Genomic DNA, 13,476 nt, shown 5'->3' on the forward strand with positions numbered 1-13,476 from the left:
AGCATTAATCGCTGTCTTCTTCTGGCTACCACCCCCAACCCCCCCCAATCGGAAGCAGACAATTGCTTCGGCAGCATAGATTCCCCTGTAAGCAATGTTTGAGTTAATGGGGCAATCATGCAAATCACTTTCCTGCAACCCTTGGTTGCAGAAAATAAATTTGCACCGTCTATGGCCCAGCTAAAGCCGCGTACACACGGGCGGATTGTATGGCCTACTTAGTCCGCCGAAACACATTTCAGCGGACAGTCCGCTCATGTGTGGGCTTCAGCGGACTTTTTCAGCGTGCAGTCTGGCGTACTAAGCATTTCGGAATTTTCGTAATACTGTCCGTCATACTTTGGTTTCAGCGGACAATCCGCTCGTGAGTAGGCTAGTTCGACGGACTAAGAATGGCGCATGCCCAGAAAGGATTTACACGGCGGAAGGTTGCATTGCTGTGTATTGGACTTCCTATTTCTAGTCCTGTCGTACGTGCTGTACACGTCATCGCGCAAGCTTTCGACGGACTGTTTGTGCATCCGTGTGTGGTCAAGTCCATTCATTCGAAAGTATGACGGACTGTCCGTCGGATTGTATGACGGACTAAGTAGGCCATACAATCCGCCCGTGTGTACGCGGCCTAAGATTCCCTGGCAGTGAATGTTGTGTGTAGGTGGGGCTGGTACCCTGTTGCAGGGATGGTGCTACCCGAATCAGAGAGACACAGACAGAGATGGGATATAGATATTCATTCCATTGGAATTTAACCTGAACTGGGAAGAATTTCCCCTAATAATTATTTCCATAGAAAACAAAAGTAAAATGGGCTCCATAATAGTTAAAATGGGAGTAGGCTCTGTAGATGAGCTCAAATTCCACTATTAGATCCATTAAGCTGTCTAGGCAGCTGTGCCCTGCTCTTTGTAGAAGATGGAAGCAGGAGCTTCATGAATATTCATGATGTCTTCTACACGCCTTCTCTTGATGTCAGTGGCTGTCAGTGTTCCGAGGAACAAGAAGGTACAGCCAAGTCTGTGTTTCCTGGAAACCCTTCCAGTGAGATGGAGGGAGGGGAGGGCAGGACAGATCCAATCCAGCTGACTCCTGATTCCATGTCGGCTACATCCTCCTTTGGTTCTATAGAGTACAGAATCTTCTGATCCTGCACATATAAAGTGGTTATGTAATTGTGTTATGATAGAATAGATGGTGACAGGGCTTCATCAGGATTTATTATAGAGGGCCAGTATTTATCGTATTATTGTCATGTACACCTTAGCCACTTCCTGGGATATGAACGGTCATAAACTTTAACCGACTATACCGTGTGGTCAGCACGGTGGTCAGCAGGGTTGCTTTGCAGCAATGATGTCCTGGGTTGGGTTTCTACCAGGGCCACTTGTAGCATAAAAACCAAAGAGGTTTTGTGCTAGGGCCTAGGACAGTGATAGTGAACCTTGGCACCCCAGGTGTTTTGGAACTACATTTCCCATGATGCTCATGCATTCTGCAAATTTGAGCATCATGGGAAATGTAGTTCCAAAACATCTGGGGTGCCAAGGTTCGCCATCACTGGCCTAGAAATTGTTACTGTACTCAGATACGAAGCACAACAAAATAAAGAAAAAAAAATGCACCCCTAGAAAAGAAGATTAGGAATTACAGCCAACAACCATTGAATTTGTGTAGTAATATCGTTTTCATCTACCTATGGTATGCATTGGTATCCAAGTACTCCAGTTTTCCACCCACAAGCCAGAAAACATGCTAAGGACCAGTATCAACGTTTTTTTGTTTTTTTCACAACTGCAATTGATTTTTAATGATCTCAGAAGCATCTCAAACTGATCTCAAGATCACTCTGCATTTGCTCATCAAATCCTTGTAACGTACACTATATTACCAAAAGTATTGGGACGCCTGCCTTTACATGAACATTAATGGCATCCCAGTCTTAGTCCGTAGGGTTCAATATTGCGTTGGCCCACCCAAGATCACTCTGCATTTGCTCATCAAATCCTTGTAACCTACACTATATTACCAAAAGTATTGGGACGCCTGCCTTTACATGTACATGAACATTAATGGCATCCCAGTCTTAGTCCGTAGGGTTCAATATTGCGTTGGCCCACCCTTTGCAGCTATAACAGCTTTAACTCTTTTGAGAAGGCTGTCCACAAGGTTTAGGAGTGTGTCTATGGAAATGTTTGACCATTCTTCCAGGAACGCGTTTGTGAGGACAGGCATTGATGTGGGCGAGAGAGGCTGGCTCGCAGTCTCCGCTCAAATTCATCCCAAAGGTGTTCTATCAGGTTGAGGTCAGGCCAATCAAGTTCCTCCGTTCCAAACTCGCTCATCCATGTCTTTATGGACCTTGCTTTGTGCACTGGTCCAAATAATTTGGTGAAGGGGGATTATGGTATGGGGTTGTTCTTCAGGGGTTGGGCTTGTCCCCTTAGTTCCAGTGAAGGGAAATCTTAAGGTGTCAGCATATCAAGACATTTTGGACCATTTCATGCTCCCTAATTTGTGGGAACAATTTGGGGATGGCCTCTTCCTGTTCCAACATGACTGTGCACATAGAAAGATCCCATAGACACACTCCTAAAACTTGTGGACAGCCTTTCCAGAAGAGTTGAAGCTGTTATAGCTGAAAATTTGGGCCAACTCAATATTGAACCCTACAGACTAAGACTGGGATGCCGTTAACCGCTCACCGACCGACGCAACAGATGTACATCAGCAGAATGGCACAGGCAGGAAAATACCTGTACGTCCCTTTGAATTTTCTGCCTATCGGGCACACGCCAGCCCGCAGGTCCCGGGAAATTGATGTTCGCCGGCGGCCCGCAATTGCGGGGAGGAGAGGCAGAACGGGGAGTTTCCTATGTAAACAAGGCATTTCCCTGTTCTGCCTAGCAACATGACAGAGATCCACTGCTCCCGATGACAGGCAACTCCCTGTTCTGCCTCTCTGTCATGTTGTAGTGAGCCCATCCCGCCTACAGTTAGAACACCTCCCTAGGACACACTTAACCCCTTGATCGTTCTCTCTTGTTTAACCCCTTCCCCGCCAGTGTCATTTATACAGTAATCAATGGCTATTTGTAGCTCTGATTGCTGTATAAATGACAGTGGTCCCAAAATAGTGTCATAAGTGTCTGATGTATCCCCCATAATGTCTCAATCCTGCTAAAAATCACAGATTGCCGCCATTACTAGTTAAAAAAAAAATACCATAAATCGATCCCCTATTTTGTAGACGCTATAACTTTTGCGCAAACCAATCAATATACACTTGTGATTTTTTTTTTTTTTTTTTTTTTACAAAAAAAATATGTAGAAGAATACATATCAGCCTAAACTGAGAAAAATATATATTTTTGGGGGATATTTATTATAGAAAAAAGTAAAAAATATAGTTTTTTTTCAAAATTGATGGCCTTCTTTTTGTTTATAGCGCAGAGGTAATCAAACGCCACCAAAAGGAAGCTCTATTTGTAGGAAAAAAAGGACATCAATGTTGTTTGGGTACAACGTCGCACGACCGCACAATTGTCAGTTAAAGCGACGCAGTGACGGAATCGCAAAAACTGCTCTGGTCAGGAAGGGGATAAAATCTTCCGGGGCTAAAGTGGTTAAAGTTCTAGATTGTAAGCTCTAACGAGCAGGGACCTCTGATCCCTCCTATATTGATTTGTATTGTAAGTGTACTGTCTGCCCTCATATTGTAAAGCGCTGCACAAAATGTTGGCGCTAAAGGCAGGCGCCCCAATACATTTGGTAATATATTGTGTTTCTTATTAGTTTAGCTGGCGTTTACTCAGATTGCCCATTGTATGCGTCTGTAGGATTACATCGTAAACTCTTTTGGGGAGAGAGACTTGTCTGGGAAGATGGCAGCTTTGGCCCCCCCCCCCCCCCATCCTTAAAAAATGGCATTAATAATTTACTCTTTTTCTGTACTGACGCGACATTTGAGATCCCGGATGCCTACAATTGCATCTCCCTTTGTGAAATAACAGACGGCGCAGAGTTTTGGCCAGTTGTTCTATTTCTGTGGTTAATGAAGATTGTAGCTGGGATCCCTGGACATCCAAGGGCTTTTACATAGGTTGTCTTGTTGATGACCCAGCTCTGATTTGATTGATATGTACCCTGCATAATGCTGATAAATATGCTGGAATTATATTTTCATGTAGTTATACTTTGTAATTCACACCAAAAAAACTGCTTTAACAAGTAAAGCCAATCAAGCATTGCATATGTGTCAAACAATGGAGCAATTTGTCACTGAATGTTGCAGTCAATAGAAAGCAGCTTATTGGATTCACATTATCTTCTCATTGCGGCCTCTCGTTCCTAGTCCTTTGACCTCCATATATTATGTCTCTGACTTTTCCTGTCTCTTCACTAGCTCCAACCCTGTGTTGAAAACGATGTGGCCCGAGGGAAAACTGAGCATCACAGAGGTCACCAAACGTCCCCTGACAGCTGCCACCCTCTTCAAGAACTCCATGATTGCCCTGGTGGATAACCTGGCATCTAAGGTACCAGCTCTGATCACCCTGTTGCATAACTCTGAGATGCCAGCAGCTCTACTGCTCATCCATGGCGACCTCCAGCTGTCGAGATGTCACTGAAACAACCCCTGAATAATATTTTTCATTATTCAGGCTGCAGCAAACGGACATGGATCGTATTTATGATATCTGGTTGAATATTATTTTTAACACCTTTTTTTTGCCCATTACCAAAAGACTGATCTTGTGCTTTACCATTTACCATTAGCAATGCACACTTAAATCGTACCTTTCTTTAATAAGACAGCCTATCATCTTTCACTGTTCAAATTGCTCCAAACCAATAAAAAAATGGCCTCTCTATGTTTGCTGTAGCGAACCACAATCCATGGGTCTTCAGACACTACCAGCGAGGCCTTCTATTTGTTGGCTTAGTGGGTAACTGGATTCTTGGGGTTCAGTGCTGACCAGTTTAGGGAACCTAATTATTTGCGTGTTTCCACTAAGGTCATGGAGGGTTCCTTCAAATGCTGTGTGTTCCTCCAATACTGCAATACTCCCACACACGTACCTGCACAAATGGCTGTATGTTACATTGGGTGCTGAAATGACCAATGGCTGGAACCGACTGCAATCATGAGAAGGAAGTGTCACCAGAACCCCAGGATCTCCAAAATTGGGTCCAAAATTGTAATCATATAGTATCAAAAAAATAAATAGAAGCAACGTTTCGGAGCCACGCATCACCCCTTTGTCAGGCATGCTAAGCCTGATGAAGGGGTCCTGCCTGGCTCTGAAACGTTGCTTCTGTTTGTTTTTTGATACTATATGATTACAATTTTGGACCCAATTTTGGAGATCCTGGTGTGCTGGAAAGAAAATTGCTTGATTCCCCGTGGAGCTATTTTATTTTGATTGTGGGAGGTTTCCTCGCCATCAGAATACGATGATCAGCACTTGCTGCTATAGCCACGCGCAGTGATCACGTTAAAAAAAAATCCGACAGTCTGGATGGATTGACTCCAGTCCAACCAGCCTGCCCTTACATGGATCGAAATTCAGTCAGTTCCTGGTGAACTGGCCAAATTTTGCTCCATCTATGGCCAGCTTAAAGTGATTCTAAAGGTACAAATGAAAAAAAATAACAAACATGCCATACTTACCTGCTCTGTGCAATTGTTTTGCACAGAGCAGCCCTGATCCTGCTCTTCTCTGGTCCCCTGTCAACGCTCCTGGCTCCACCCCCCCCTCCCCACTGTTGCTTGTATGACAAAGCTCTCCTTTTAGCAGCACATCTGAATAATCCTTCCAATCAATGTGTTAGTGACAACCTCAGCCTAGACTCCAACCAGGCCATGTCCCCAACGTGTTTCGCTGCGCCCCTTCAGAGCTTAATCATGGTGATCAATCCGCTTGCTATGGGGGACACTCATGCAGGCTCGCTCCTGAGTCGGCTCTGTGTGTGTGAGCCAATGGCCCCCACTGCTGCCTTTCTGTCCAATAAGGAGATAGAGAGAGCGCCTGGGAGAGCTGCTGCTCTCATGCACATCACTGGATCGAGATCGGCTCGGGTAAGTATACGGGGGGGGGGGGGCTCAAGGGACTGCTTGCAGAAGCTTTTTTACCTTAATGCATAGACCTTAAGAAACACTTTAAAATGTAAAGCTCTTAAATCTACCTTTTTATAGCTTGAGATAAGTACATAAAGATGGGCAAAAATGTTATTTTCTATTTTTTTGTATAGGTTTGGGATATTTATATATTCTGAATATGTCAGCCATAATTTTCTTTTAATAAGTTTTGCCTGATGAATCAATAATGCCTAAAAAATCCCCAAAAAATAAAATTTGCTTCATTTGGATCATGATGAACTTGGTCCTAGTGGTGTTGACATAACCTTTACCTTGCACTTCACTCCTTATTCCTATAGTGGTCGATGATGGCTTCTTGAGCTCTGAGTCTTTGGGTTTGGGTTTCATAGTGTATTCGTTTTCTCATGTCATTTTTACATTTTCTTCCTACTTCCTGCCTTCTTTTTCCTCTTCCTTGTAGTTTCCAGCAGTCAGCGGTTTTTCAGGTGCGTCATTCTTCTCTTTCTGCTCACGTTCCATCTTATCCATTCCGCCGCTGTCCTTCATGTTGTCGGGGTGCCTTCTCCATCTAACATTTGTGTCACTATCTGATGACCTTTCAGGAGCCCTACTATGTTCGCTGCATAAAGCCAAATGACAAGAAGTCCCCATCTTTGTTTGATGAAGAGCGCTGCCAACACCAGGTGGGGTATCTGGGTTTACTTGAAAACGTTCGTGTCCGGCGAGCTGGTTTCGCATATCGGCAGGTGTATGAGCGATTTCTCCATAGGTACGGACAAGCTTTTCCTGTGAATGCACTGTCGGTCTATTTGTCTATGCTACATGTGTAGATCCGTCAAAAAAAGTACTTTTTGGCCATATAAAATGGAATGTAGGAGAATAATGTGATATCAGCTTTCTGTAGTTAAAGTATTACCTTTCCTTCTGCTTTGGTGATATGATTACTTACAGTGGAACTCCGTCCAGATTTAAAAAAAAAGAGATAAAAACATGATCAAGCTGTGATGTGTTTCATGCGACTCTTCTTCACATTAAATTCCTATCATTCCCTGCACCTCACCAAAAAATTCACTCCAGGTTGACATAGTTGTAATCAATCTTATCTGCAGCTTCCCATATCATATCACCGCCCATTATATTGCTGGCACACAGAGTTCAGGCAGAGTGCTTGTATGTCAGGAGGCAGAGTTGAGATGCCTGTAGCCCCGAATTGGAATATCTGTGTTTAGCCATATTGCATTGAGAGCCCTGACAGATATCTGAATGCACAGGGAAAGAAAAAAAATTAAGAAACCAATTTACATGCTATAAAAATGTTTGATTGGCTTACCTCTATTGAAAAAAAAAGTCTAAAATTGAATATCATTAAGATGTCATTAAAGGCGACGTGTGGGAAGTGAAAAAGAAGCATACATATCTATATGGCTGCAGCATCGGTCCTAGGGTTGCCACCTGTCCAGGATTCACCCGGGTTTGGAAGCATGTGTCCAGGTTTCAGACGGCCTGAAACCCAGACACATTATTTAGACTGGACCATGGCTTCTCAGCAGGGTTACTGGCTGCAGTTATCTAAGCTGAGAGTGTCTGTTACACCCTCTTTCACACTGCCTAAAGCCAGCACTCCCCCCAAACACACACACAGACAGCAGAGGAGAGAGGGCTTGATCTGTACCTCTTACTCTCTTAATTAGAAGTCTAGCAGCCTCACATACATCTGGCTGAGAGGTGCTGACTGCCAAGGGGTGAGTGAGCTCACCATCCATCCCTGTCTGTGACTGAAGTCTCCCTCCTTCTGTCTCCTGCCTCTGAGAGAGTACACTTAGGTAAATCAGGGTTCTCAGAGCACCCTTTACATCAGAGTTCCCCTTTACACGAAAGGGCACAGTGTTCCCTCTTACATCAAAGTCTTCTCCTTACATCAGAGTTCTTAGTGCTCCCCCTTAAATCAGGGTTCCCAGAGCATCCCTTATGTTAGAGTCCCCAGAGTTCTCCCTTACAGTGAAAGGGAACTCTGCATGTTCAGATGTAAAAGGGGAACTCTGTGGACTCTGATGTAAAGGGGAACTCTTGTTATTAATGTCATATGATTAGACATGTTATTTAATAGCAAAATATATGTATAGTTTATAAAAAAAAAAATTGCCGTGTGCCGATATAGTGTTCAGGTTTGACTTGAAGAAAAGGTGGCAACCCTAATCGGTCCAATGCTGCAGCTTTCCTCCCCCGGCCCAAGAACTGAGCGATCACATGACCACCAGTCACCCAGTTCTTCGGTCTTCACAGAGCTCTGACTGTAAGTCACCATTCTTTACTCTACCCCCTCCAGCGCTCATTGGAGCACCAGTCTGGGAGGGAGCAGGAGCGGCTTGCTCAGGCTCTCATCAGCGCATTGAGAGGCTGAGCCAGCTGCTGGTCAGGCACCTGGGTAGATCCCAACACTATTGTCAGGATAAATCCAGAAACTGGAGCAGTGACGTCAGCTGGCAGCAGACTTTAGACCGCTGTCAGCTGATTCTGGGTCATAGGAGTGCAAAAGTAAGTGCACTTCTGTGACTCACATGAGAACTATGGCCAAAAAAGCATTGACCATACTTCTATTTTTTTTAGGAATCCTGTACTTTCCAAAAAGTGAGCACGGCAAATTCATTTTTGGGCATATGACTAGAAGCAGATTGTCTGAGGTTCTGCTCAGGCATAGTCCCTGCTTGTGGCATAAAATTAAAAGGAAATAACGTGAGGAGCTCTATATAAAAAAAAAAGTGATACAATACTCAGGATAAACACATATATCAGAAATACACAACACATCAAAGTGCAAAATTTAGTGTTGCTCAAATATAAGATCCAATAAAACAAAGTCCCATGCACAATCCAATGAAAATGTGAAACCAATCAAATAAAGTTGTTTAAAGTTTAGCAATATGAATATAAGTGTCTACTCTGTAGCCAAATTCCACATATCAATCCAATTCTAGTGTAATAGAGATCCAAATCTTCTGGTAATCCAGTAAGCACTGCACTCTTCACCATAAAATGACCACCAATGTACCCACCACCTATGGGTGTCTTCATACCTGATCCCCACTATAAATGGTTGTCAGAAGCGCTTCAGATACATAATAGCGTCAGCCAGACTCCTGGTCCTTTAATGTCCCCTCCCCTCTCCATTAGGTATTCCCATGCAAAAGCACAAAGAGAGATACTAATAGTGTAGACCGCTGAAATATATTCATTTTAAATCTTAAACAAATGCCACCTGCAAGAAAATATATTAAAATCGCATGTAGAGAAAGTAAGTCATCCACAGCACAAACTTCAACAAAATGGGGTCCTCGTCCCGCCCAGCATGATTACGTCACCACCTGCTGGTGGGTTGCGCCTATCCAGGCTATCCGGCTTTCTCAAAGGTTCCTCTTCTCCTCCTTTGTTACAGAACAGGCCCCAGCCAGCTTTCCTTCCAGCCTGTCATTGATCTTATATTTAAGTAACACTTCCTTTTGCACTTTGATATATGTGTTGTGTATTTCTGATATGAGTATTGTATCACTTTTTACTATATAGAGTGCTTCACTTTATTTATTTGTACAATTATGTGGTGAGTGCGCTGTTCAGTGGTAGCAACTCTACCCTTTTTCATTATGCATTTATGATCTAATACTTTGTTTTATTTAATTTATAATAGTGCAGGGATTATTTTCACACTTTTTGCCATAAAATTTGTACTCTGAATTTGTTTGATTGCTGTACTGCCAAGAAAGCTGTCTATATAAATATATTGAGGTATAGGGGGAAGTATGGAATTTTGAAAAGAACAAACATCTATGCTCTCTGTGATCATCTGTGATACTACAGCTGTCCCATGCTGGCTCTAAAACCAAAACTGAGCAATCATATGACCTGTGATCACTCAGATCTCAGTCTGCCCCAAGTGGACTGTCAGTCACCGCTTTCAGCTCTGCTCCTCCAGTGCTCACCGAAGCATTCGGTTTGGGGAAAGCACATTATTATGCCTTTTGTATTGTTGACTGGTTTTGTTCCATAAGAACCACCCTTGTTCATGGCCTACTTCCACCACTGTGTTTTTCTCCCGATCCAGGTACAAGATGATCTCCCAGATAACCTGGCCTAACCACGACTTGCCTTCAGATAAAGTTGCTGTGCAGAAGCTCCTGGAGGAATGTGGATATCACCACGATGCTGCATACGGCAAAACCAAAGTTTTTATTCGTACCCCACGTACCCTGTTCTCCCTGGAAGAGAAGCGCAGTGAGATGCTTATCAGGATCATTCTTTTCCTGCAGAAGGTAAACTGGTGATAAAAGTAAGGATGCTTGTTTTACTTACTGTGTGAAATTTAGGTGAGCACCCTACACTTTTCCTTGCTATGTTGTAAACTGTATGACAAAAATATGATGTATACCCAACCATAATACCTGTTAAATTGCCCAAACTATGTGGACATCCCTTCAATTTGGTTCAGGTTTTTCCAGTGAAGAGTAAAGTTAACCACTCAAGGACCGAGCCTCTTTTTGAAATGTGTTGTTTACAAGTTAAAAACAGTTTTTTTTGCTAAAAAAATTACATAGAACCCCCAAACATTATACATTTTGTTTTCTAACGCCCTAGAGAAAAAAATGGCGGTCGCTGCAATACTTTCTGTCACACCGTATTTGCACAGCGGTCTTACAAGCGCACTTTTTTGGAAAAAATACACTTTTTTGAATTAAAAAATAAGACCGCAGTAAAGTTAGCCCAATTTTTTTTTATATTGTGAAAGATAATGTTACGCCGTGTAAATTGATACCCAACATGTCGCGCTTCAAAATTGCGCCTGCATCAGCATAACAAGACATTTTGGACAATTTCATGCTCCCAACTTTGTGGGAACAGTTTGGGAATGGCCCCTTCCTGTTTCTACATGACTACGCACCGTTACACAAAGCAAGGTCCATAAAGACATGGATAAGTGGGTTTGGGGTGGAGGAACTTGACTGGCCTGCACAGAGTTCTGACCTCAGCCCGCTCAAACACCTTTGGGATGAATTATAGTGGAGACTGCAAGCCAGGCCTTCTCATCCAACAGCCTGACCTCACAAATGCGCTTCTGGAGGAATGGTTAAACCTTGTGGACCAGAAGAGTTGAAGCTGTTATAGCTGCAAAGGGTTGGCCAAATCATATTGAACCCTACGGACAAAGCCCCCATACACACTATCAGATTTTCTGCTGATTTTTGTCTTCAGATTTACCAAAACCATATAATATGAGGTCAAACCTTAGGAGTTTAAATTTGTAAGCAATCAGGCCGGCCCTTCCACTACATGGTTTTGGTAAATCTGAAGACAAAAATCAGCAGAAAATCTGATCGTGTGTATGGGGGCTTAAGACTGGGATGCCATTAAAGTTCATGTGTGTGTAAAAGCAGATGTCCCAATACTTTTGGTATTATAGTGTATGTCTGCAGTTGAACACCATATATTTCCAAGCACAATTTCAACTTGTTTCCCTTTTCTCAACCCCCTTGAAATTTTTAACAGTTTTTGTTACTTTTATGGTTTAGATGTGGAGGGGAACATTGGCTCGCTGGCAGTATAAGAGAACCAAAGCGGCCATCAAAATAATGCGTTACTACAGACGCTACAAAGTGAAGTCCTACATCAAGGAGGTTGTTCGCAGGTTTAATGGTGTACGGAACAGCAGAGATTATGGGAAGAATGTCAAATGGCCTACGCCTCCAAAGGTTCTTCGTTCCTTCCAAGAATTCCTGCAGAGAGCCTTCCTCAGGTATTCAGGCTCAACTGGATCAGAAATGAAGCAAGAATTCTACTAGAATTTCAAAAGCAGCTAAACTTGCTTTCTTTGTTGACAGGTGGAGGGCGTACCACATCATAAAAGCCATACCTCCCGCCGACATACCAAAAATTAAGGCCAAAGTGGCTGCGTTTGAGAACCTCAAAGGTCACCGAGCTGACTTGGGGCTCCAGAGACGATGGGAAGGCAGTTACCTTGCTTTGGTAGGTCTGTAGTTGTATGAATGCTGACGATATAAAAAAAAAGTAGATCTGCAGTTGTAATAATTTGCCTTATTACTTTTATCAGAAACAAGAGAACAGCCAAGACTCAGAGGTGTTCGTATCCCGGGCTAACGAGCTACAGAGGAAAGACAAGTTCATGCAGCCTCTCTTCTCCTGCCATGTACGCAAGGTATGCATCTATGGAACTGTGAGATGGACGGCCAGTGGTAAATCTAATGCCGTGTACACATGTTCTATTTCTAGGTCCGTCAGAAATTTAGAAAAAATAAAAAAGTCAGATGAAGCCCACACAAGATCGGAATAATCGATGAAATGGTTCCGCCGGACTTTCCAGCAGAAAAAGTCCGGCGGAACCATTTCATCGGATATTCCGATCGTGTGCGGGCTTCATCTGACTTTTTTTTTTTTTTTTCAAAATTTCTGACGGACCTAGAAATAGAACATGTTTTAAATCTTTCCGACGGAATAAATTCCTATCGGCAAAACCGGTCATCTGTATTCTATTCTGACGGACCAAAAGCGACACAAGGGCAGCTATTGGCTACTGGCTATTGAACTCCCTTTTTCTAGTCCCGTCATACGTCACCACCTTCTAAACGATCGGTCGTTGGTGTGATCGTGTGTAGGCAAGTCCGTTTCAGTGGAACTCCGTCAGTTAGACCGCCAGAGTTTATTCTGACAGCAAAACCAGTCGTGTGTACGCAGCATAACACAGGGAGACTCTCATAGCAGGCATTATTCAGCTCATTCTGCTCCACCTTGACTGAATAGGCTTTTATTGTACCTAGTAAGCAATCATTATACTATTGTATATTGTACAGTAACTTCTTTTTCTTTAGTGAATGTGGCTCCCTCTTACTTTTCATTAGTATATGTGATGTATGTGACCTGTCATCTATAAAATGAGAGCGTTCAGCTCATGCATATATTATGCTATGGTCTAGACTTGCAGATTACAATTCACACCATGACAACATTATGTTCTCATGCTGATTAAAAACACGGTCTCTTTGCTCCTGATTGTGCATAAGCGTGACAAATGGCAAAGCACAGCAGTCAAATGGAGTCAAAACAACGGTTTATCTGAAGTCCTTTCTGCATTTTCAGCATGGAGTCAGACAGCTGACAGCGGCTTTCAGACTTTGGTGCGGCAACGCTGATTCTGGACTCCAGATTTGCCCCCAAATAAAGTAATTCTAGTTAAAAAAGGGGAGGTAAATATAATGTTTTGTAAGTGAGCATATACAGTTCTATTAATTTAGGATTCTTTTTTTTAAATTATTACTTAGAGACATTGTGGTCTTGCTCTTTCGGGGGGAGGGGGTGGGGGGGTGTGAGTATGTGAC

At 43.0% G+C, this 13,476-nt stretch overlaps 1 protein-coding gene across 1 annotated transcript in view; it reads left to right on the top strand.

Annotated features, from left to right (window-relative positions):
• Positions 1 to 13,476, top strand: part of MYO1D (myosin ID) — a gene marked incomplete in the record, with an annotated part of 144,044 nt that overhangs the window by 101,342 nt on the left and 29,226 nt on the right. The window contains 6 exon segments of the mRNA XM_077460114.1: positions 4,400 to 4,532; positions 6,700 to 6,866; positions 10,194 to 10,401; positions 11,656 to 11,879; positions 11,965 to 12,109; positions 12,195 to 12,299. Of these exon segments, the coding sequence (XP_077316240.1) occupies positions 4,400 to 4,532; positions 6,700 to 6,866; positions 10,194 to 10,401; positions 11,656 to 11,879; positions 11,965 to 12,109; positions 12,195 to 12,299 (982 nt within the window).

This window comes from Lithobates pipiens, unplaced genomic scaffold (genome assembly GCF_037356315.1).
Source record: "Lithobates pipiens isolate NorthernLeopardFrog02 unplaced genomic scaffold, aLitPip1_a1.2 Scaffold_28, whole genome shotgun sequence".
NCBI lineage: Eukaryota > Metazoa > Chordata > Amphibia > Anura > Ranidae > Lithobates > Lithobates pipiens.